The sequence below is a fragment of the Macaca nemestrina genome, chromosome 5 (assembly GCF_043159975.1).
Source record: "Macaca nemestrina isolate mMacNem1 chromosome 5, mMacNem.hap1, whole genome shotgun sequence".
In the NCBI taxonomy this organism is placed as follows: domain Eukaryota; kingdom Metazoa; phylum Chordata; class Mammalia; order Primates; family Cercopithecidae; genus Macaca; species Macaca nemestrina.
Genome location: NC_092129.1, coordinates 81,141,952 through 81,162,916, shown reverse-complemented (window position 1 = coordinate 81,162,916; position 20,965 = coordinate 81,141,952). Strand labels below are relative to the sequence as shown.

The window sequence follows — 20,965 nt, the reverse complement described above, 5'->3', positions numbered from 1 at the left end:
TTTTTGAGGTAAAATTGATACACATTCAATAACTGTGACACATGTCTACCCTTTTGTAACTCAAACCCATCTCAAGACATGGAACATTATCTCATTCCAGAAAGATCCTTCACGTCCCTCTTTAGTCAGTTCACATATCCACCCACAGGCAACAATTGTTTTCATTTTTTTCCTACTATAAGTTAATTTTGTCTGTTCTAGAACTTCAAATAAATGGAATTACAGTGTACCCATTTTTTTGTAAAGCTGTTTTTACTTCCTATTGTTGGGAGATAACTTTCCCTGCATCTCTCAGATTGCTGCATCTCTTGTGAGTGAGGCCGACTCTCCTTTGTTCCAGACTATCTTTTCCCAAATGTTTATAATATTCTAACAGCCTTGGAACACAGAGATTGTGTTTCCTTCCAAAATAAAGGGCCAGTATGCTTACTGCCTATTATAAAAAATTCAGGTTCCCTAACTAACATCAGTGTTCCTCCTTCTTTGCATTTTTTTTTTTTTTTTTTTTTGAGATGGAGTCTTGCTCTGTCACCCAGGCTGGAGTGCAGTGGCGTGATCTCGGCTCACTGCAAGCTCCGCCTCCCGGGTTCATGCCATTCTCCTGCCTCAGCCTCCCGAGTAGCTGGGACTACAGGCGCCCACACCACGCCTGGCTGATTTTTTGTATTTTTAGTAGAGACGGGTTTTCACCATGTTAGCCAGGATGGTCTCGATCTCCTGACCTCGTTATCTGCCCACCTCAGCCTCCCAAAGTGCTGGGATTACAAGCATGAGCCACCGCGCCCAGCTACTTTTTTTTTTTTTTTTTTTAAGATAGAGTCTCACTCTATTTCCCAAGCTGTAGTGCAGGGGCATGATCATGGCTCACTGCAGCTTCTGTCTCCCTAGGCTCTGGTGATCCTCACACTTCAGCCTCTAGAGTAGCTGGGACTACAGACACATGTCACAATGCCCGGGTAATTTTTGTATTTTTTTGTAGAGATGGGATTTCACCATGTTGCCAGGTTGGTGTTGAATTCCTGGGCCCAAGAGATCTGCCTACCTCAGCTTCCCAAAGTGCTAGGAGTATAGGCGTGAGCCACTGTGCCTGCCCGGCAGTGTTCCTCTTGTTAATGCAACTCTCTGTCTCATCTGACCTTTACATCACCCTGTGGGAATTGAAGCAACTGCTCTTGTTAAAAATAAACTGTCCTTTGGGAGGCCGAAGCAGGCAGATCACCTTAGGTCAGGAGTTCAAAACCAGCCTTGCCAACATGGAGAAACCCCATCTCTGCTAAAAATACAAAAATTAGCCAGGCCCAGTGGCACGCACCTGTAATCCCAGCTGGAAGCTGAGGCAGGAGAATCACTTGAACCTGGGAGGTGGAGGTTGCAGTTAGCTGAGATTGTGCCATTGCACTCCAGTCTGGGTGAAAGAGCAAGACTCCATCTCTCCAAAAAAAAAAAAAATAATAATAATTAATAAATAAATAAACTGTCGGCCAGGTGTGGTGGCTCATGCCTGTAATCCTAGCACTTTAGGAAGCCGAGGCAGGTGGATTACGAGGTCAGGAGAGACCAGCCTGGCCAACATGGTGAAACCCCATCTGTACTAAAAATACAAAAATTAGCTGGGTGTGGTGGCAGGTGCCTGTATTCCCAGCTACTCGGGAGGCTAAGGCAGGAGAATTGCTTGAACCCAGGAGGCAGAGATTGCAGTGAGCCGAGATTGTGCCATTGCACTTTAGCCTGGGTGACAGAGCAAGACTCCGTCTCAAACAAAAAATAAAATAAACTGACCTTGGGATGGGTGCGGTGGCTCACACCTGTAATCCTAGCACTTTGGGAGGCCGAGGCGTGTGGATCACCTGAGGTCAGGAGTTCGAGACCAGCCTGACCAACATGGTGAAACCCTGTCTCTACTAAAAAATACAAAAATTAGCTGGGCATGGTGCCAGGTGCCTGTAATCCCAGCTACTCAGGAGGCTGAGGGAGGAGAATCGCTTGAACCCGGGAGGTGGAGGTTGCAGTGAGCCGAGATCACACCATTGCACTCCAGCTTGGGCGACAGAGCAAGACTCCATCTCCAAAAAAAAAAAGCCTATCCTTTGTTTCTGACCTTGTAGTATCTCATGCATTCTACCACCTTCTGTGAAATTTTGGCAGGCTAAATTTATTTGCTAGCCTGTACTTGAGGTAAAACCAAACACCCTTCACAGTTTTTGACCACTGTTAAGATGTATATCCCAGTGATTCATTCCTTTTTATTGCTCAGTAATATTGTACATAGCAAAATTTGTTTATTCTATCATTGAAGGATATCTACACTGTTTTCAGTTTTGGGCTATTATGGATAAACCCCTAATATACATTTGCACACAAGTCTTTGTGTGAACACGTGTTTTAATTTGTCTTGCATAAAAGCCTAACTGTGGAAACTGGGGTCATAGGGTAGGTATATGTTTAATTCTATAGGAGATTGCAGAACTTTTTCCAAAGTAGATCTACCATTTTATATTCCTACCAGCAATATATAGAATTTTAGTTGTTCCACATCCTCACCAACTTTTAAGCCATTTTAGTGGCTGTGTATTGCATGGTAGTTTGTTGTTGTTGTTGTTTGTTTGTTTTGAGACGGAGTTTTGCTCTTATTGCCTAGGCTGGGGTGCAGTGGCGTGATCTCAGCTCACTGCAACCTCTGCTTCCCAGGTTCGATTATCCTGTCTCCTACCTCAGCCTCCCGAGTAGCTGGGATTACAGGCGTACACCACCATGCCCGGCCAATTTTGTATTTTTAGTAGAGACGGGGTTTCTCCATGTTGGTCAGGCTGATCGTGAATTCCTGACCTCAGGTGATCTGCCCGCCTCCGCCTCCCAAACTACTGGGATTACAGGCATGAGCCACTGCACCCGGCTGCGTTGTGGTTTTAATTCCCCCTTTTTTTTTTTTTTGAAGCCTAACGATGTTGATTACCCATGTGCTTATTTTTTATTTATGTATCTTTTTTTAGTAGGCATATCAATTCAAGTCTTTTGCTTACTTTTAAAAATCAAGTTACATTCTGGCCAAGTGCAGTGGCTCTATATACCTATAATCCCAGCACCTTGGGAGGTTGAGGTGGGAGGATTGCTTGAGCCTAGGATTTCGAGACCAACCTGGACAACATGGTGAAACCCTGTGTCTACAAAAAATAAGCCCAGTGTGGTGGCGTGTGCCTATCGTCCCAGCTACTCGAGAGACTGAGGTGGGAGGATTACCAGGAAGTTGAGGCTGCAGTGAGTGGGGTCACACCACTGCATTTCAGCCTAGGCCATGGCAGTGAGACCCTGTCTCAAAAAAAAAAAAAAAATTTACATTTTGTTAGCTTTAATAAAAAAGAATTTAAGTGACGTTTTGTTCCTAGAGATGATCTAAGTTATCAATTTTATTGCAATCATTTATTTGTAATATTTCTTTGCTCTTTTTTTAATGTCTGTGGGATTGGTGGTGAAAGACCCTCTTTGATTCCTGATTTTGATAATTTGTGTTCTTTATTTTTTTCTCGTCTTTATACCTAAGGGTTTATCAGTTTTGTTGAAAACACTGACTTTTAGCTGTCTTTACTTTTCTCTATTGTTTTTTACCCTATTTTATTAATTTATGTTCCTATTATTTTCTTCTACAAACTTTGAGTTTCCTTTGCACTTTCTGTAGCTTCTTTATGTGAAACCCTATGATGTTCTTTGGAACCTCTCTATTTTTATTTTATTTTTTAAGACAGGATCTCACTCTGTTACCCAGGCTGGAATACAATGGCACAGTCACGTCTCACTATAGCCTTAATCTCTTAGGCTCAAGTGATCCTCCCACTTCAGCCTCCCAGCTTATCTGGGAATACAGGCATGTGCCACTATGCCTAGCCAATTTAAAATATATATATATTTTTTGAGACAGAGTTTCACTCTTGTTGCCCAGACTGGAGTGCATTGGCGCGATCTCGGCTCACTGTAACCTCCGTTTCCCGGGTGCAAGCAATTCTCCTGCCTCAGCCTCCTGCATAGCTGGGATTACAGGCATGCACCACCATGCCTGGCTAATTTTTGTTGTATTTTTAGTGGAGATTAGGGTTTCACCATGTTGTCCAGGCTTGTCTTGAACTCCTGACCTCAGGTGGTCTGCCTACCTCAGCTTCCCAAACGCCGGAATTACAGGTGTGCGCCCCTGTGCCCGGCCTTAAAATTTTTTTTATAGAAATAGGGTTTTACTAAGTTTCCCAGGCGGTCATAAACACCTGGCCTCAAGCAGTCCTCCTGCCTGGGCTTCCCAGAGTGTTGGATTATAGATGTGAGCCACTGTACCTGGCCTTTTTATAAATAAATAAATAAATCTAAATTTTCCTTCATGAATGGTTTTAGCTGCATCCCACAAATTTTGATATGTTGTATTTTTTATTATCAGTTTAAAAATTTTTAAATTTCCTGTGATTTTTTTTTTGCATTATCAGATCAATTAAAAGTATACTGTGTAATTACAAATATTTATAATTATTTATCTTTTTATTTATCTTGATGGTTTCTGTTTTACTTCTCTTTTGATCAGAGAACAAATGAATCTCAAATAGGTTAAATTGCTTGTTGATATTTTTAAATAGCTAATGTGTCTTTAAATGAATTTTTCCCCTAGTTGTTCTGTTAACTGTAGAGGGTGGCTGATAAAAAAATCTCCAGCTATGCTTGGAATTTGTCTCATTCTCTTTATAATTCTGTCAATTCTTGGTTTGTGCATCTCAAAGCTCTGTTACTGGGCACATACACATTAATAATTGTTATGCCTTCTTAATGAGTTTTTAAAACTTCCATTATGAAATGTCCTTCTTTATTTTTGATAATACTCTTTATCTTAAAGTCTGCTTTTAGTAATATAACACAGCTGTAGCCTTATTATTTATTGTTCACATGGTTGTCTTTTTCTGTGCTCTGATTTTTAATTTTTTTATATCTTTATAGTTAAAGTGGCTCTTTTATAGATGTAGACAGCAAATAGTCGGGTCTTGCTTTTTATCAATTTGATAAATTTCTGCATTTAATTTAACACCTAATGTAACTGTTCATATGGTTGGATTTAGATCTACCACTTTGATATTCTTCTGTTTATCTCATTTCTTTGGTAACTTTTTTATGTCTTTCTGCTGCTGTCTGTGTTAATATGATATTTTTAAAATTCCATTTTAATTTATCCACTGGCTTTTCAGTTACACATTTTTGCATTTTTAAGTGGTTGAGGACATGCATTCTCAGAGCATGATATCACAACAAAGAAATGAAAATTGGTTCTCGTAGAGGCAGTACCATCCCAGATACTGTAGTGGTTTGTAGTCTTCCAAAGAGCTATAGTACGTAAGTAAATATTCAGTATATCTGTGGTATTATAATTTCACATGAAGAGGAAAATAGGAAACAAAGCTCACTATGGGGAGTATAATGAAAAACAGTGTTCTAGGCTTATAGTATACATCCTTAAATTAGATAGTGTACGTAGATGTACTGTTCTGCCACTCCATGTAAAATCAGAGATATTTTTGTAAGTAAGATCTTACTTGAAATATAGTATTATTTCAACAGTGCAACATTAATACCATAAAAGTATAGATTTGATAGGGATTTAAAAAGTTTCTTTAGCCATCATCTATTTAATACCTCTTATTTTCAAAAAGGAGCAATAAAACAAAATACTCTATCATAAAAGCACCCATTTCTTATGATTCATTGTGTCAGCTAAGAAGTTTTATAGTAAATTTTTAAAAGTTCAGAAAATTAAAGGATAAAAGGTGAGCATGGGTTGAGTAGGGTGGCCTACCTGTGGCATGTAGTTTCAAGATTCTAAACTTTAATATTGTGATTATGTTGTTGAGGGACATTTGAAATATTCCAGAGAATGTTATATTAAGCATCATGATAGACAAGGGCTTTTTATGTGAAATGATCTGGCTTTGAGTCCTGGTTCTGCCTCTCATAAGATAGGACCTTGGGACTCTTGATTTCCTCATCTTAAGTGAGAAAAAGTCACAGCTACTTCTTCTGCCTCCTTCCTTCTTTCCCTTGTTCCCCACCATCCTGATTCTTCCTCTCTGCTTCAAATATATACTGAACACTTGCTATGTTTCAGGGATGGTTTTAGACATGTAAATGAAAAATTATGATATTTCCTTTCAAGAAGTTAGTAGCTTTATAAGAAAACAGACACATTGGCCGAGCGCGGTGGCTCATGCCTATAATCCCAGCCCTTTGTGAGTCCAAGTTGGGTGGATCGCCTGAGCTCAGTAGTTCAAGACCAGCCTGAGCAACTTGGCGAGACCCCATCTGTAATGAAAATAAAAAAACAAAAAAACAAAAAAACCCAGCTGGGTGTGGTGGTACACACTTGCGGTCCCAGCAACTCAGGAGCCTGAAGTGGGAGGAGCCCTTGCGCTGAGTGATAGAGGTTGGAGTGAGCCAAGATTGCACTGTTATACTCCAGTCTGAGTGACAGAGCAAGACCCTGTCTCAAAAAAAAAAAAAAAAGGAAAAGGAAAAGAAAACAGACACATTATAATGTAGTATGATGTGTTATAATGGTGATATATACCACATATAATTGGAGCACTGGAAAAGGAGTACCCATATTTGCTTAAGAATATCATAAAGGCTTTCAAGATGAGGTAGTGTTTAAACTGAAACTCAGTAACATACAGATATTTGCCAAGTGTGGGTGAGCGATAAGGTGGGTTGAGCATATGAGATAGCAGGTGAAAGCATTCAGCACAGTACCTGTTACTGAATAGATTCTCCATACATGTTTGTCTTCTCCCACCTCTTCCATCCCTGTGTCAGCAGATAGGGAAGCAGACTGGATACTTATAAAAATAGTTTAAAGTGTTTATTGAACTACTAGTCAATGTACTGAGCATTGTTCTAGGCATTGTACAATTATTTGGGATCCAGTAATAACCTTATGAGATATTTTGCATATTATCCCTAGTTTACAGACAAGGAAACTGGGGCTCTGGGTATTTTTTCAGTTTTTGCAGCTGGAGGCCATTATTCTAAGCAAATTAATGAGGGAGCAGAAAACCAAATATTGCATGTTCTCACCTATAAGTGGGAGCTAAACATGGGTTCTCATGGACATAAATATGGCAACAATAGACACTGGGGACTACTAGAGAAGGAGGGGAGGAAGGGGGGCCAGGGCTGAAAAACGGTTGGGTACTATGCTCATTACCTGGGTGATGGGATCAATCATACCCCAAACCTCAGCATCGTGCAGTATACCCATGTGACAGACCTGCACATGTACCCTGTAAATCTCAAATAAGTTGAAATTTGAAAATAGAGAAATAATTTTAGAAAGAAATATTTGTGTTAGACATAATAAAGTGCTTAATGTTAATCAAAAATTTCCATGGCTGAATATGCTAGCTCATGCCTGTAATCCCAACACTTTTGGGTGGCTGAGGCAGGAGGATTGCTTGAGGCCAGAGTTCAAGACTAGCCTAGTGAAACTGGTCTTGGCAACATAGTGAGACTCCATCTCTACAGAAAAATTTTCAAAGTAGCCAAGCATGGTAGGGTGCACTTGTGGTCCTAGCTACTTGGGAGGCGGAGGCAGGATGATTGCTTGATTGAGTCCAGGAGGTCAAGACTACAGTGAACTGTGATTACACTACTGCACTACAGCCTGGGCAAAGAGTGAGACCCTGCCTCTTAAAAAAAATAAAATTGCATGATATGACTCTAGCTTGCATTTTTCAGCCTCATTTTTGGTCTCTACCTTCACAGTGATACACTTAAACTACTCTCCTTGCCATCCTCAAACATTATATTAACTATTCCTGCTGCACAAGTTTATGGTACCATTAGCTCAATTTGGACTACTGTCTTCAGTCTCCATTAGAATGTTACTCTCTCTCCATGCACTCAAAAATACACCTCATGTGTAAAGCTTCTATAATGCTTCTACATGGTATACACCCCTCCTTTGTATTATTCACTTCATAATTTTTGTTTCTCTTTTTTATGTATTCTCTTTCCCTGGAAATCAAGTTAAAGTTAAATATTTGTCTTTTTGAATTCATCCTCTGTATTTCTCATTTCTCTTGTTGCTCAGGCTGGAGTGCAGTGGTGTGATCTCGGCTCACTGCAACCTCTGCCTCACGTGTTCAAGTGATTCTCCTGCCTCACCTTCCCTAGTAGCTGGGATTACAAGCACCCACCACAACACCCAGCTAATTTTTTTGTATTTTTAGTAGAGATGAGGTTTCACTATGTTGGCCAGGCTGGTCTCAAACTCCTGACCTTAGGCAGTCCACCCACCTCAGCCTCCCAAAATGCTGGGATTACAGGCGTGAGCCACTACTCCCATCTGGTCTTTCTTAATTATGCTGTATGTTTTGTGATTCTTGGTTGACCCTTCAGATACATGAAAGAGGGATAGGAATGATTTAAGGTCCAGTGAATAGAGAGCCAGTTTTTACACCAGTGGTCTTCTTATTGTCAGAATGAATAGGGGTGTATGCACAGGATCCAATATTTTACTACTTGCCTGGATATTTCCTTTAGTCTCTTTAGAGAAGGGCCTCATATTATTTGCCTTAAGGCCTTGTTTGCCTGTTTTCACATGTGTAGGTAGGAATGGTATGTGAGGATGAAATGGGAATCTGGTCCTTACAGAACTGCTCATTAACCTCCCTGTTTTCAAGCCCATTGCTCGTTCTTGCCCTTCATCATATATGTGTGTAAGCAGAGTTTCTCAGTGTTCTGTTAGGAATCTTGGTTTCTACTTCTGCTGCAGCTCCTTTTGTTAATTTTCTTGGGTGTGGCTCCTTCAACTCAGTTATCAGTCAGCACTCAAACTTCTAGAAATTTATCGAATTTGGTTTTCTGCTGATGCATCTCTCTCATTCCCTTCTTTATTGTGAATATTTCTTTCTACTAGTTTGTCATTTTAATGGCTTTTAAACAGTAACATGAGGCACCTCAGTTGTCCAGCATGCCGTCTTGAACTGGAAGTCAGTTTATGCCTCCTAGAGAAAAAAAATTACTCTTATTTCTAAGGAGAATCAGTTATTAAACTGTAGCCACATCCCAATCTAGTTGGAGAGAAAAAGCCTGTGTCAAGAGAGATAAGTAACCCATTACTATCTGGAGCCCTGGGTAAAAATACTTGGCAAATAAATGATAGCATTTGGACTATTTTCAGTTGACTCCTTATTCATGTTATTCTTTTTTTTTTTTCCTTTTAAGTTTTTTTGAGAATGGGTCTTGTTCTGTTGCCCAAGCTGGAGTGCAGTGTTGTAATCATGGGTAGCTGCAACCTCAACCACGGTTCAAGCAATTCTCCCACCTTAGCCTTCCAAAGTGTTGGGATTATAGGCATTAGCCACTGCATCTGTCCCCTGTTAATATTCTTTAAAAGTAATTTTGAAATGGTTGGTTGGGAGGCGGAAAGCAAATATAGCAAGGATATTTTCCCCCCGCCGAGTTAGGTCTCTGTCACCCAGGCTGGAGTGCAGTATTGCGACCTCAGCTCACTGCAGCCTCCCTAGTAGCTGGGACCTCAAATGTGTGCCACCATGCCCAGCTAATTTTTTGTGTTTTTTGTAGAGATGGGGTTTTGCCATGTTGCACAGGCTGGCCTGGAACTCCTGAGCTCAAGCAGTCCACCTGCCTTGGCCTCCCGAAGTGTTGGGATTACAGGCATGAGCCACTGCACCCAGGCTGAAAGCCAATATTTATATAATTCTTAAATAAATATGTGCCAGAATGAATTTTAAAAATTGGATTCTCATCATCTACCTCCCTCCCAACCCCTTACCCCTCTGAGTCTCTATTGTCTATCATTCCACTCTTTTTTTTTTTTTTTTGAGACGAAGTCTTGCTCTGTCGCCCAGGCTGGTGTGCAGTGGCGCGATCTCGGCTCACTGCAAGCTCCGCCTGCTGGGTTCACACTGTTCTCTTGCCTCAGCCTCCCAAGTAGCTGGGACTGCAGATGCCTGCCACCCTGTCCGGCTAATTTTTTTTTTTTGTATTTTTAGTAGAAACGGAGTTTCACTGTGTTAGCGAGGATGGTCTTGATTTCCTGACCTCGTGATCCACCCACCTCAGCCTCCCAAAGTGCTGGGATTACAGGCGTGAGCCACCGCGCCTGGCCTATCATTGCACTCTGTACATCCATGTGTACAAATTTTTTAGCATTCACTTATGAGTGAGAGCATATGATATTTGACTTTCTGTGCCTGGCTTTTTTCACTTAAGATAATGACCTCCAGTCCATTAACGTTGCTGCAGAAGACATGATTTTGTTCTTTTTCACGGTGGAATAATATACATTGTGTATATATATACCACATTCTCTTTATCCACTTATCCATTGATAGATAGTTAGGTTGATTCCATGTCTGCTATTGTGAATAGTGCTGCACAAAACATACAAGTGTGGTTATCTTTGATGTATTGATTTCTTTCCCTTTGGGTCGATACCCGGTAGTGGGATTGCTAAATCAAATAGTAATTCCATTTTTAGTTCTTTGGTAAATCTTCATGCTGTTTTCTATAAAGGTTGTACTAATTTGCATTCCTACTAACAGTGTATAAGAGTTCTCTTTTTCCCACATCCTTGCTAACATCTTTTTAATAATAGCCATTCTGACTGCAGTAAGATGATATTTCATTGTGGTTTTCTGATGATTAGTGATGTGATGTTGAGTATTTTTCCTACACCTGTTGGCCTTTTGTATGTCTTATTTGAAAAATGTCTATTCATGTTCTTTGCTCACTATATTTTGTTAAGTTGTTTGAGTTCCTTGTATGTTTTGGATATTAATCACCTGTCAGACAACTAATTTGCAAATATTTTCTCCCATTCCACAGGGTGTCTATTCACTCTGTTCATTATTTCTTTCGCTGTGAAGAAGGAGACTTTTTAGTTTTAGTCTTTTTTGTCTATTTTTGCCTTGCTGTTGAGGTCTTACCAAGTAAGATTTTAATAGACAGCCATAACTAGGAGAGTACATCCCCTACCAGAATAAGATAGAATACTGAAATGAGAAAATATTCAGAGAAATATGTTATCCAGTTTTACTACTGGAGGGACTGTGTTTTAGACTAATGGGAAAGGAAGTGGAAAATGTAAGTAAGGTAAGATTATGACGGATCTCACCTACAACCTAAGCAGAATTGTAGATTTTTGAGACAAGGGACTAACAGGCTAAGATTTATTGAGAGAGAATGTGCAGGTATGGAAGATGATGTAGAGTAACAAGCAGTTTTGATGCTGAGATGCCACTGAAGAAACTATTACACTTACCTTAGTAGAAGATAATGTAAACTTTGCCTTTGCCTTCTGAAGATTCACTAAAAATTACTGACAAGAGGCAGATTAATCGGAGAAAAGACTTACAAGTTTATTTCATCATAGTTTTACTGTGACACAGGAGCCTTCAGAATGAGGATCCAAAAATACAGGGGAAATTGTACATTTTTAGGCATATGTCTAACAAAGTATGGACAGCTGTAAAGAAATATAATTGGACAAAAAGATTATGTATGATCTAATGCTAATAGACTGAGTAGGGAAGCCCAGCAAGGTCTGCCTGTCTAGATTTTTCTTGGCCTCTCTGAGCATGCATTCCTGCCTTCTGGGTATGAGCAGGACCTTCTCTGATTGGAGGTCTTATTGACCTAGAGTCAAACAAGGTAGTCAGTTTTTGCACAGAAAGGTCAGGGTGGGGATGGAATTAGAGTAATATTTTTAGGTTTTATGGCGGCTTTGGGGAAAAGGGGTTCTGGTTTCTAACCTACCTTGGGGAAGAGGGATTCCAGTTTCTATGACTAGCCTTGCGGGGAGATAAGACTGACAAACAGGAAGACTGGAGAAGGTCAGAGAAAAACTTCAGCTTCTAAAGTTTTCTTTTTTGTTGTATTGTTTTCTGAATCCCAGCAATAGTTAAGACCTGAAGTAGGGTCATAGCAATCCAATGAATTAGATGGGGCAGATGAAAGAGGAGAGATAGGAAGCAAAAATAAACAAGATTCCATAAATGGTTTGGGTAAAAGTAAGCATTGGAACCAGTGTAATTGGAAAAATGGAGAAACCTTTAATAAAAATTGGCAAGTTAAGGGGATAAGTTGATTTTTGGGGGAACAAATATAGTGAGCTAATTCCTTACCTTTCAACAATCTTTCCCATCTATGTAGCAGCTATTTTGGTATAATAGCAAAGACAGAATATTCTCTGTGAATCCTTGTCTTTTTCTTGCAAAGCCATTATAGTTTCTTATGAATATGTGTGTATGTGTATATATATATATTTTTGTGTGTGTGTGTGTGTGTGTGTGAAGTATTATGAAACTAAATTGCCTTATGTACTAATTTGGGGAGGGGGACATATATGACAGAACTTTTTAAAGTATTCTTTCAGAATATCATGAAGAACAGCTAGAATTTATTGGTTTGTAAGAGCTGGAATTTTACTTTAGATTTGGAAAAGCAGTTCACTTATGCCTATCAAAAATCTTAATAATGGAAAATTAAATTAAGTGAAAGTATACCAGCTTAATTGGGTTTACTAGGAACTATGCACCAACTCCTAGGAAAGTGCACTAAGAGCTTTGAGGAGATAAGTGATAGAGTTTTGTTTGTTTGGTTGATTTTTTTTGAGACGGGGTCTTGCTCGTTGCCCAGGCTGGAGTGCAGTGACACGATATTGATCTTCGCTCGCTGCAACCTCCATCTCCCGGGTTCAACCGATTCTTCTGCCTCAGCATCCCAAGTAGCTGGGATTAAGGCAGGTGCCACCACAACCAGCTAATTTTTTGTATTTTTTAGTAGAGACAGGGTTTCGCCACGTTGGCCAGGCTTGTCTCAAACTCCTGACCTCAGGCAATCTGCCTGCCTCGGCCTCCCAACATGCTGGAATTACAGGTGTGAGCTACCGTGCTTAGCCCAGTGATAGTTTTTGTTACCGAAACAAAACATATGAACATATGATAGCTCTAATAAAAAATGCTGTTTCTTTGTTCTTGTAATTTCAGTAGTTGAACGATGCTCCATTTCATCCATAAAAGAGAAATAATCTGTACTTTCTTGAGTGAAGAGGGAGAAAGGAAATGAAAGCAAAATAGCTATTTATAATTAGTGAAGAGAAAGCTTAGGAAAAAAATGAGAAGATGCTTTAGAAATGTTAAAATAGCTTTAATAATAATACTTTGTCATTTTAAAGAATGTAGGCAGTTGTGATTTTTTTTCCCCCCAACATTTCATCAGAGAGCAGAAAAGGTGCTGCCAAATTGCAGACTTCCACATGAAAGATTTCACTCTGTCAGGTGACCTGCACTAGAAGCAGGTTAATAACCCTGTTTTCATGGGCTGTCTTGCTTTCACAATGAATGGTCTCGTTTTGCAATGAATTTTTTAAGTTTTGTTTTTATTTGTTCTATGTAATAATTTGGTTACATGTAATTATTTAGTTGCCTTTAGAGTCATGAACTTGGAGAAGTGAAGATTTTCTGGTTCAGTATTTTTCTAAGTATGTTCATCATCTGTACTTAAAGAAGGGGCTCTGGGATCAATTAGGTCAAGAAACTGCTGAGTTAAACAAGATTCTTAGTTTCGTGGGAGTTGGGGAGGTGAGAACATTTCTGAGACTTTAATATGCTAACATGAGTCTCTCACAGAGAAACAACATACAGTGTTTTACAAACTTACTTGACCACGAAACCTTTTTCTCATGGTCTTGTTGTTACTCAGAACTCAAATCTTTTGAACTTACAAATAAACAAAAAAGGTAGCAAATGGCTTATTCAAAGCAATATAGCAGTTTATTTAAAGAACTGGACTTGAACTAAGGACTTCTACCATCATATGTTTTATTTCTGTTGCCCCAGCAATTCAGAAGAGTCTTTAAAAACTACATGATATTCTCAATTATTCCTGTAAAATGTACACAGAGGGATTTGAAAAAATAAAACTACTAATTGAATTATTTTTAGTGTATTTTGAATTGGCATATTGACTTTGATGAAAAGAGGATTGAAAGAGCCAAATAATATTTGAAACCAAAGTTAACAATTTTGTAATTGGTGAACATTGTTATTTTTACAAAAAATCAACTATCTTTCAAATATGAAATCTGATTTCCGTTCAAATTATAAAAAGCTCAAACAATGCAGTAATGTATATACCAGAAAACTTTTCTACCGTTCTAGAACAGGATTGGAGAAAATGACTCTTTAGTGTCTGTTGTTTCAGACCACATCTCTATATAATAAACAAATATCTTTTAAAAACTTTAGCTGGACTCTGCATGTGCCTGTTATCTCAGTTACTTAGAAGGCTGAGGCTAGAAAATCTCAGAAGTTCAAGACCAGCTTGGGCAACATAGTGAATCCCATATCAAAAATAAATAAACAAAATTAAAATTTTACATAGATAGCATTGTGGTGGACACAGTTCTTTAACTCTTTTTTTTTTTTCACTCAACAGTATTACATGCTTATCTTTCTACATTAGAACATGTAGAACTAATAAAACGTCTCTTAATGGCTTAATAATGTTATATGGTGCTGTTATATTAATAATTTATTTAATCAGTTTCCCATTGATAGACATTCAGATAGATGTAATTTTTTACCAGTCAGTGCTGTGGTGTCTTTTTGAGCCTTTGTGTATGTCTGTAGTAGAATTGTTAATTGTGGAATTGCTGGGACAAAGAATATGCACATTTAAATTTTTCTAAGTATTGCCAAATTGCCTTAAAAATTTTTTTCTCCCACTGCCAGCATTGCAAAAAGAAACTTTAAAATGGTATGTGTTTCACTGAACTTAAGACTGTATGTATACTTCTGTAATGTATAACAGAGTATCTTTCTTTGTTAAAATTATAGAGATAATTTATAAAGCAATAATAATTTTGATCTCTCTTTCTCTCCCCTACTCTTTTCTGCTCTTTACAGAGCAAACTATTCATGGAAGGATTTAGAAGCCTAAAAGAAGGAGAACCAGTGGAATTCACATTTAAAAAATCTTCCAAAGGCCTTGAATCAATACGGGTAACAGGACCTGGTGGGATCCCCTGTTTAGGAAGTGAAAGAAGACCCAAAGGGAAGACACTACAGAAAAGAAAACCAAAGGGAGATAGGTAATCATTTTTACTTTGTTAATTTATCAGTTTATTGTATTTGGAAAGGATTTCTGAAAATGTTTTCATCTTACTGCATTTTATATCGTCTAGCCAAAGGAAACCACCATCATGTAGAATATATTAAATATCAGAAATATAGACTGTCTTGTGATTTGAATTATCTACAGAATGTACTGAACTGAGCCTTCAGCCTTAAGCACTGAATAGTCCCTTGACCACCTTTTCCACCAGACTGTTCTGAGACAACAGTTGAGGAGTTGAAGTTCCCAGTAGACAGAGGTGTCCCTTTTTACACCCAGAATTTGCCAACACCTCACCACTTTTTTCAATGAAAATGTACCTATTGTTTTGTCTGTTTTTAAAAGACAGCTCACATATAGAAAGTCCAAGTAATATAAAAAAACCATAAAGAGGAAAAAATCACTTGAAATCCTAATTAGAGTAGGAATTATATATCGTATTTTGAAACTTGTAATTTTTTTCACCTAATAGTATATTATAGAATATTTCATGTCAATTATTATCACTTCACAAATTTTACTATATGAATGTAGCAAAATATAAAGAATAATATATTAATGGATATTTAGGCTACCTCTTGTATTTTGAATTGATCAATAATACCACTGTGGGAACTCTTAGATGTACATTTTTGAAAAGTTGTCTGATTGTATCTTTAGGGTAAATACTTAATAGTGAAAAGTCTGGATCAAAAAAATATGTATTTTAAAAATTTCGATACCTATTTCTAAACTGCTCTCCAGAAATGATTAGTGGGCCAGTATGTAACACCTCTGAAAGTCAGACAGCTCATTGAATGTTGTCGTTTTTTAAACCTTTTCCAGTTACATAGGTTAGAGATGCAGCTCATTATTTGTTTGTTTTTACATTATTTGATTACTTTGGAGGTTGAATATATTTTATATGTTTTCATTTTTGTTTTTTCTTCCAAGAATTGTACATTGCTTGTCCATTGACCATTTTCTGTTGAGATGTTCATTTGTTAATAGATTTCTAAGTTCTCTTGATATATTTAGGATATGAATCTTTTTTCTCAAATACAAAATAAGAATTTTTTTAGCTTGTAAAATATATTTTAGCTTTAATGATAGTAGTTTTTTTAAAAAGTATTTTGAAGTTTTGAATTTTTTACAGACAAGTCTGTGACTCTCTCCTTGATGTTATCTGACTTTGATTGCTATCTCATTTTCCGAACTACAAAATTAAAAATATACTACATTCATTTATATTTTTAATATTATTTTAGTTAATTTATATTTTACACTTAAGTGTCTCTTCTCTTTGTAATCTAATTTGCTCTTGAAAAAAGGACTGTAAATTTCTAGCTTTTCTTTTCTCTCCAAATTGGTAACCAGTTATCTCTGTAGCACTTGTTGCCTATTTCATATTTTCCTATTGGTTTGAAAATCAGTGAGACAATAAATTCCATTTTCATTGACATTTTAGGAGCTCATTTTGTACAAAAGGAAGTCCATGAATATGTGTGAAAGTTTAATGATACACTTAGCTATTAAAGTGGTTTTCTGCTCCCATGGAGATAATACCTGTATACATACTTAAATATGTACAAGTAAAGCAAAGTAAAATAAAACAGTCCTTTATTTTTCGATGTCTTTTAGATAAAATCTTTAACAAAGTAGTTCTAGAATGCTTTACTTTCCAATTCTGGGTTAGAATCAGTATGAGAGGGAGAATAGTGGAGGTTGAGATTTGAAGCATAAGATAGCAGGACATTTTTTCATATTGGATCTTGTCAACCATTGTAAGGACTTTGATCCTAGAGAAAATAGGAAGTCATTGGGAAATTTTAAGTCGAAAAGTAACATGATCTGATTTACTCTAGAGTATCATTCTGGCAACTGTGATGACAACACAGTGTGGAGAGGCAAGGATAGAAGCTGAAAGACCAGTAAAGAAGCAGTTCCAATAATACAGAAAAGAGATAGTGGTGGTTTGGACAAGTAGTAGCAGTAGAAGTGGTGAATGAAAATTCCAATATGTTTTGAAGGAAGAGACCATGTAGTTTACTGATGGATTGATTAGATGTGGACTATCAGAGGAGAAGAGTCCAGGATGACTCCAAGGTTTTTTGACTTATACAACAGGAAAGATGGAGATTTATCAAGACGGGAAACCTATAGAAGGAGCAGGAAATCAAAAGTATAGTTTCAGACATTTAATTAGAGATACATAATGCGCATCCAAGTGAAAATGTATATTAGGCAGATGGATGCACTATATAGAGTTCCAGCACTGGCGTTAAACAATTGACAACATTTAGCAAAAAGATGATATTTACAGCTGCAAGAGGAAATAAGATCACCATCACAGTGAGTATACACAGGCAAGAAGAGGACTAAGCCCTGGGGCACTCCAGCATTTAAGAGTCAAGAAGAGGGAGGAACAGCAAAGGGCACTAAGTAAGAAGGTGGGAAATAGGAGGGAAATCAAGATAGAATATTGTCCCAGAAGTCAGGGAAAGAAAATATTTCAAGAAAGGGTATCAGGTGCGTTAAATGGTGCTGATGGTGAAATGATCAAGTAAGAAGATAACCATTGAAACTTGACCACTTGGCAACATGAAAGTCATTATTGAGGTCTGAAGTTGACAAGAACGGGCTCAATGGACTGGTGGGGGTGAAAGCCTTCGTGGGTTGTATTCAATACAGAGAATGAAAACAGGAAGCAGAGACAGCAAGTACATACAATCTTTTGAGAAGTGTTTCTTTAATAAATGGGAGGAGAGAAACAAAGCAGTAGCTAAATGGAAGAACTTATAACATGTTTATATGTTCATAGGAATGGTCTAGTGCAAAGGAAAGATTGAACATGCAGGAGAGAGGAGAACAATTACTGGAGTGATTTCCTTGAGTGGGTGACAGTATTGGGATTTAAAGCACAACTGGAGGAGCTGGTCATGTGATAACAGAAAGTTCATTCTTACAAACCTGGAGGAAAGGCATAGCTTATGGACACAGATGCAGGTGGTAGATAGATATGAAGGTAGGATAAGGCGAGATTTCTCTTTTTTATGCTGTTTTTTTTTTTTGAATTTGAAGCACAGTCATCAACTGAGAGTAATGGTAGAAGAGTAGGTTTGGAAATTTAACGAGAAAGACGTATAAAATAGAAGAATGAACATATTATAGAAAAGAGGTAGAATTTCAGGCTGTGCCAAAGACCCACATAAGAATAGTGGGCATGAAGATTGTGTTCTTTCTCCAGCCATTGTTGACTTCATGGCTATAGCTGTGAAATAGTCATTAAAATGATTTAACTAGAGTTGGGGTTTTTCCTAGTTGAGAATGACAAAGGGCACTGGAGATGTATGCAGAGCAGCAAATGTAATGATGGATGATAGAATGTAAACGGTATAAAGAGTGAAGACATTGAAAAGGTGATAAGTAAGCACAAGGGGTGTGGGTTGCAGTAGAGTCAAAGAATTGTAGTTGAGTTACTGATCTGGCAAGGTACGAGGTGATGGTGGTCAGAAGTGAATAACTGCTCCAACCGCTTACTCTTACTGTGTGTCTTATTGTGATTAAAGCTTTGACACACTTAATATCTAATAATTTCCAACTTTCTGTTAAGCTAAGGGTGTCCATAATTTTTGTCAATAGGATTAGCAATTCCAATTTTCCATGTGCTGCTTGTTTTTAAAAAATGATGTAGAGGCAACGTACAATATAATATTCCGTAAACATAGAGACTCCTGCATAGAAACTGACACCATGAAAAAACAAGATTTGACAGTGTGGTAGCAAGAAATGGATCTTTGTCAGTTGATGGCTGGAACAGTTACCAAAGCATGATTTGCTCCCCAAATGTTTAAAAAACTTCGAAGATCTTTGATAACTTTTTTGATTTATTTCATGGTTATTTCCTGAGACAATTTTAGTAATAAGAATAAAATTGTGCTTTGATCCAGATTTTATGTTTATTGGTACAATTACGTGAAGCAGCCTTAAAAATCTTATGAAATATTCTCATTCTCTAGTTACTTCCTATTGCTATTTTTTCTTGATAAGATAATGTATTATATTTCAAAGAACAGGCTCTTGAATTAATTTCTTCTTTCTTTCTTTTTTTTTTTTTTTTTTTGAGACAGAGTTTTGCTCTTGTCGCCCAGTCTGGAGTGCAGTGGCGTGATCTAGGCTCACTGCAACCTCTGCCTCCGGGGTTCAAGCAATTCTCCTGCCCCAGCCTCCCGAGTAGCTGGGACTAGAGGTGTGCACCACTATGCCTGGCTAATTTTGTGTTTTTAATAGAGATGGGTTTTCACCATGTTGGCCAGGCTGGTCTCGAATCCCTGACCTCAGGTGATATGCCCGCCTCAACCTCCCAAAGCACTTGGATTGCAGGTGTGAACTACTGCACCCTGCCTCTTGGATTAACTTCTGTTACACTGTTTTTTCCCTAACATTTCCTGTGATTATTTTTATTTCCTTCTATTTTATTTTATTTTTGACTTTTATTATGAAAATTTTTAGAATACAAAAAGGTAGGAAAAATGGTATGGCCACCAAACATGTATGCCCACCTTACATATTTAAAGTGGCTTCTTTTCCCTTTTTTAATAAGCATTTTGTGGGGAGATATTTTAAGACTATGTAAATATCCCATTCACCATCAAACTTAAATTTTTATTATTAGTCTGAACCATGGATTTCTGCATTTCTCTGGAAGTTATAATCTGTAACCATCATTATTTATTCTACTGCTCAAATGTCCCAGATTTGACCAGTAGGAGCCCCTTCAGGCTGGTTTCTGTGTCCTTTTGATGGGTCCTCATCATTTTTTGGGTACTTTGTTACTGGTATAAGATACTTTCATACTGACCTTATAGCTACAAAATATTTAAAATAATGAATTAAATAATTGATTTGGTCTGCTGATGTACCAGAAAGCTAGAATTCCAGTTAATTTATATTAAATTTGGAAGTAAGCATTGGTATATTTCTGTATATAAATATATACATAATATTAAATTGTCATATAGTAAAATTGACTTTTTTCTGTTTTTGTTGTTGTTTTTTTTTTGTTTGTTTGTTTGTTTTGTTTTTTTTTGTTTTGAGACAGAGTCTGGCTCTGTCACCCAGACTGGAGTGCAGTGGTGCGATCTCAGCTCACTGCAAGCTCTGCCTCCCGGGTTCATGCCATTCTCCTGCCTCAGCCTCCTGAGTAGCCAGGACCACAGGCACCCGCCACCACGCTCGGCTAATTTTTTGTGTTTTTTTAGTGGAGACTGGGTTTCCCCATGTTAGCCAGGATGGTCTCGATCTCCTGACCTCATAATCCACCCACCTCAGCCTCCCAAAGAGAAAATTGACTTTTTTTCTTTTGGTATTCAGTTAAATGAATTTTAACATACATATACATCCCTGTAGTCAGTACCATAATCCAGATTCAGAAAGTTTATTGCCCCAAAAAGACTCCCTCTAATCTGTAATGGTTACCCCTTCCCCACCTATAACCCCTGGCAGCCACTGACCTATTCTTTCACTGTAGTTTTGTGTTTTTTTGAATGACATGTAAGTGGAGTCATACAGTGTGTAACCTTTTGAAATTGCATTTTTTCACTCAGCATAGTATCTTTGAAATTCATCCAAGCTGTTTAGTGTATCAGTAGTTCACTTTTTTGCTGAATAGTATTCCGTTTTATAGCTATAACACTGTTTACTAATTCATCTATTGAAGGACATTTGAGTGGTGTCCAGTTGTGACCATTTTGAATAGAACAGCCATAAACATTTATGCACACGTGTGAAGATTTGTTTTCAGTTTTGGAGTGGGATTGCTGCATAATAA

General features: G+C 37.8%; 1 protein-coding gene across 3 annotated transcripts in view; it reads left to right on the top strand.

Moving 5' to 3' along the window:
* LOC105478785 (lin-28 homolog B) overlaps window positions 1-20,965 on the top strand; it is a 132,265-nt gene that overhangs the window by 72,012 nt on the left and 39,288 nt on the right. For all 3 annotated transcript variants that reach the window (XR_985442.2, XM_011736423.2, XM_011736424.3), the window contains exon 4: window positions 14,949-15,133. Coding sequence is in view for 2 of the 3 variants with exons in the window: in XM_011736423.2 (XP_011734725.1) it covers window positions 14,949-15,133 (185 nt within the window). In the remaining variant the exon portion in view is untranslated. The remainder of the gene's footprint in view (window positions 1-14,948; window positions 15,134-20,965) is intronic.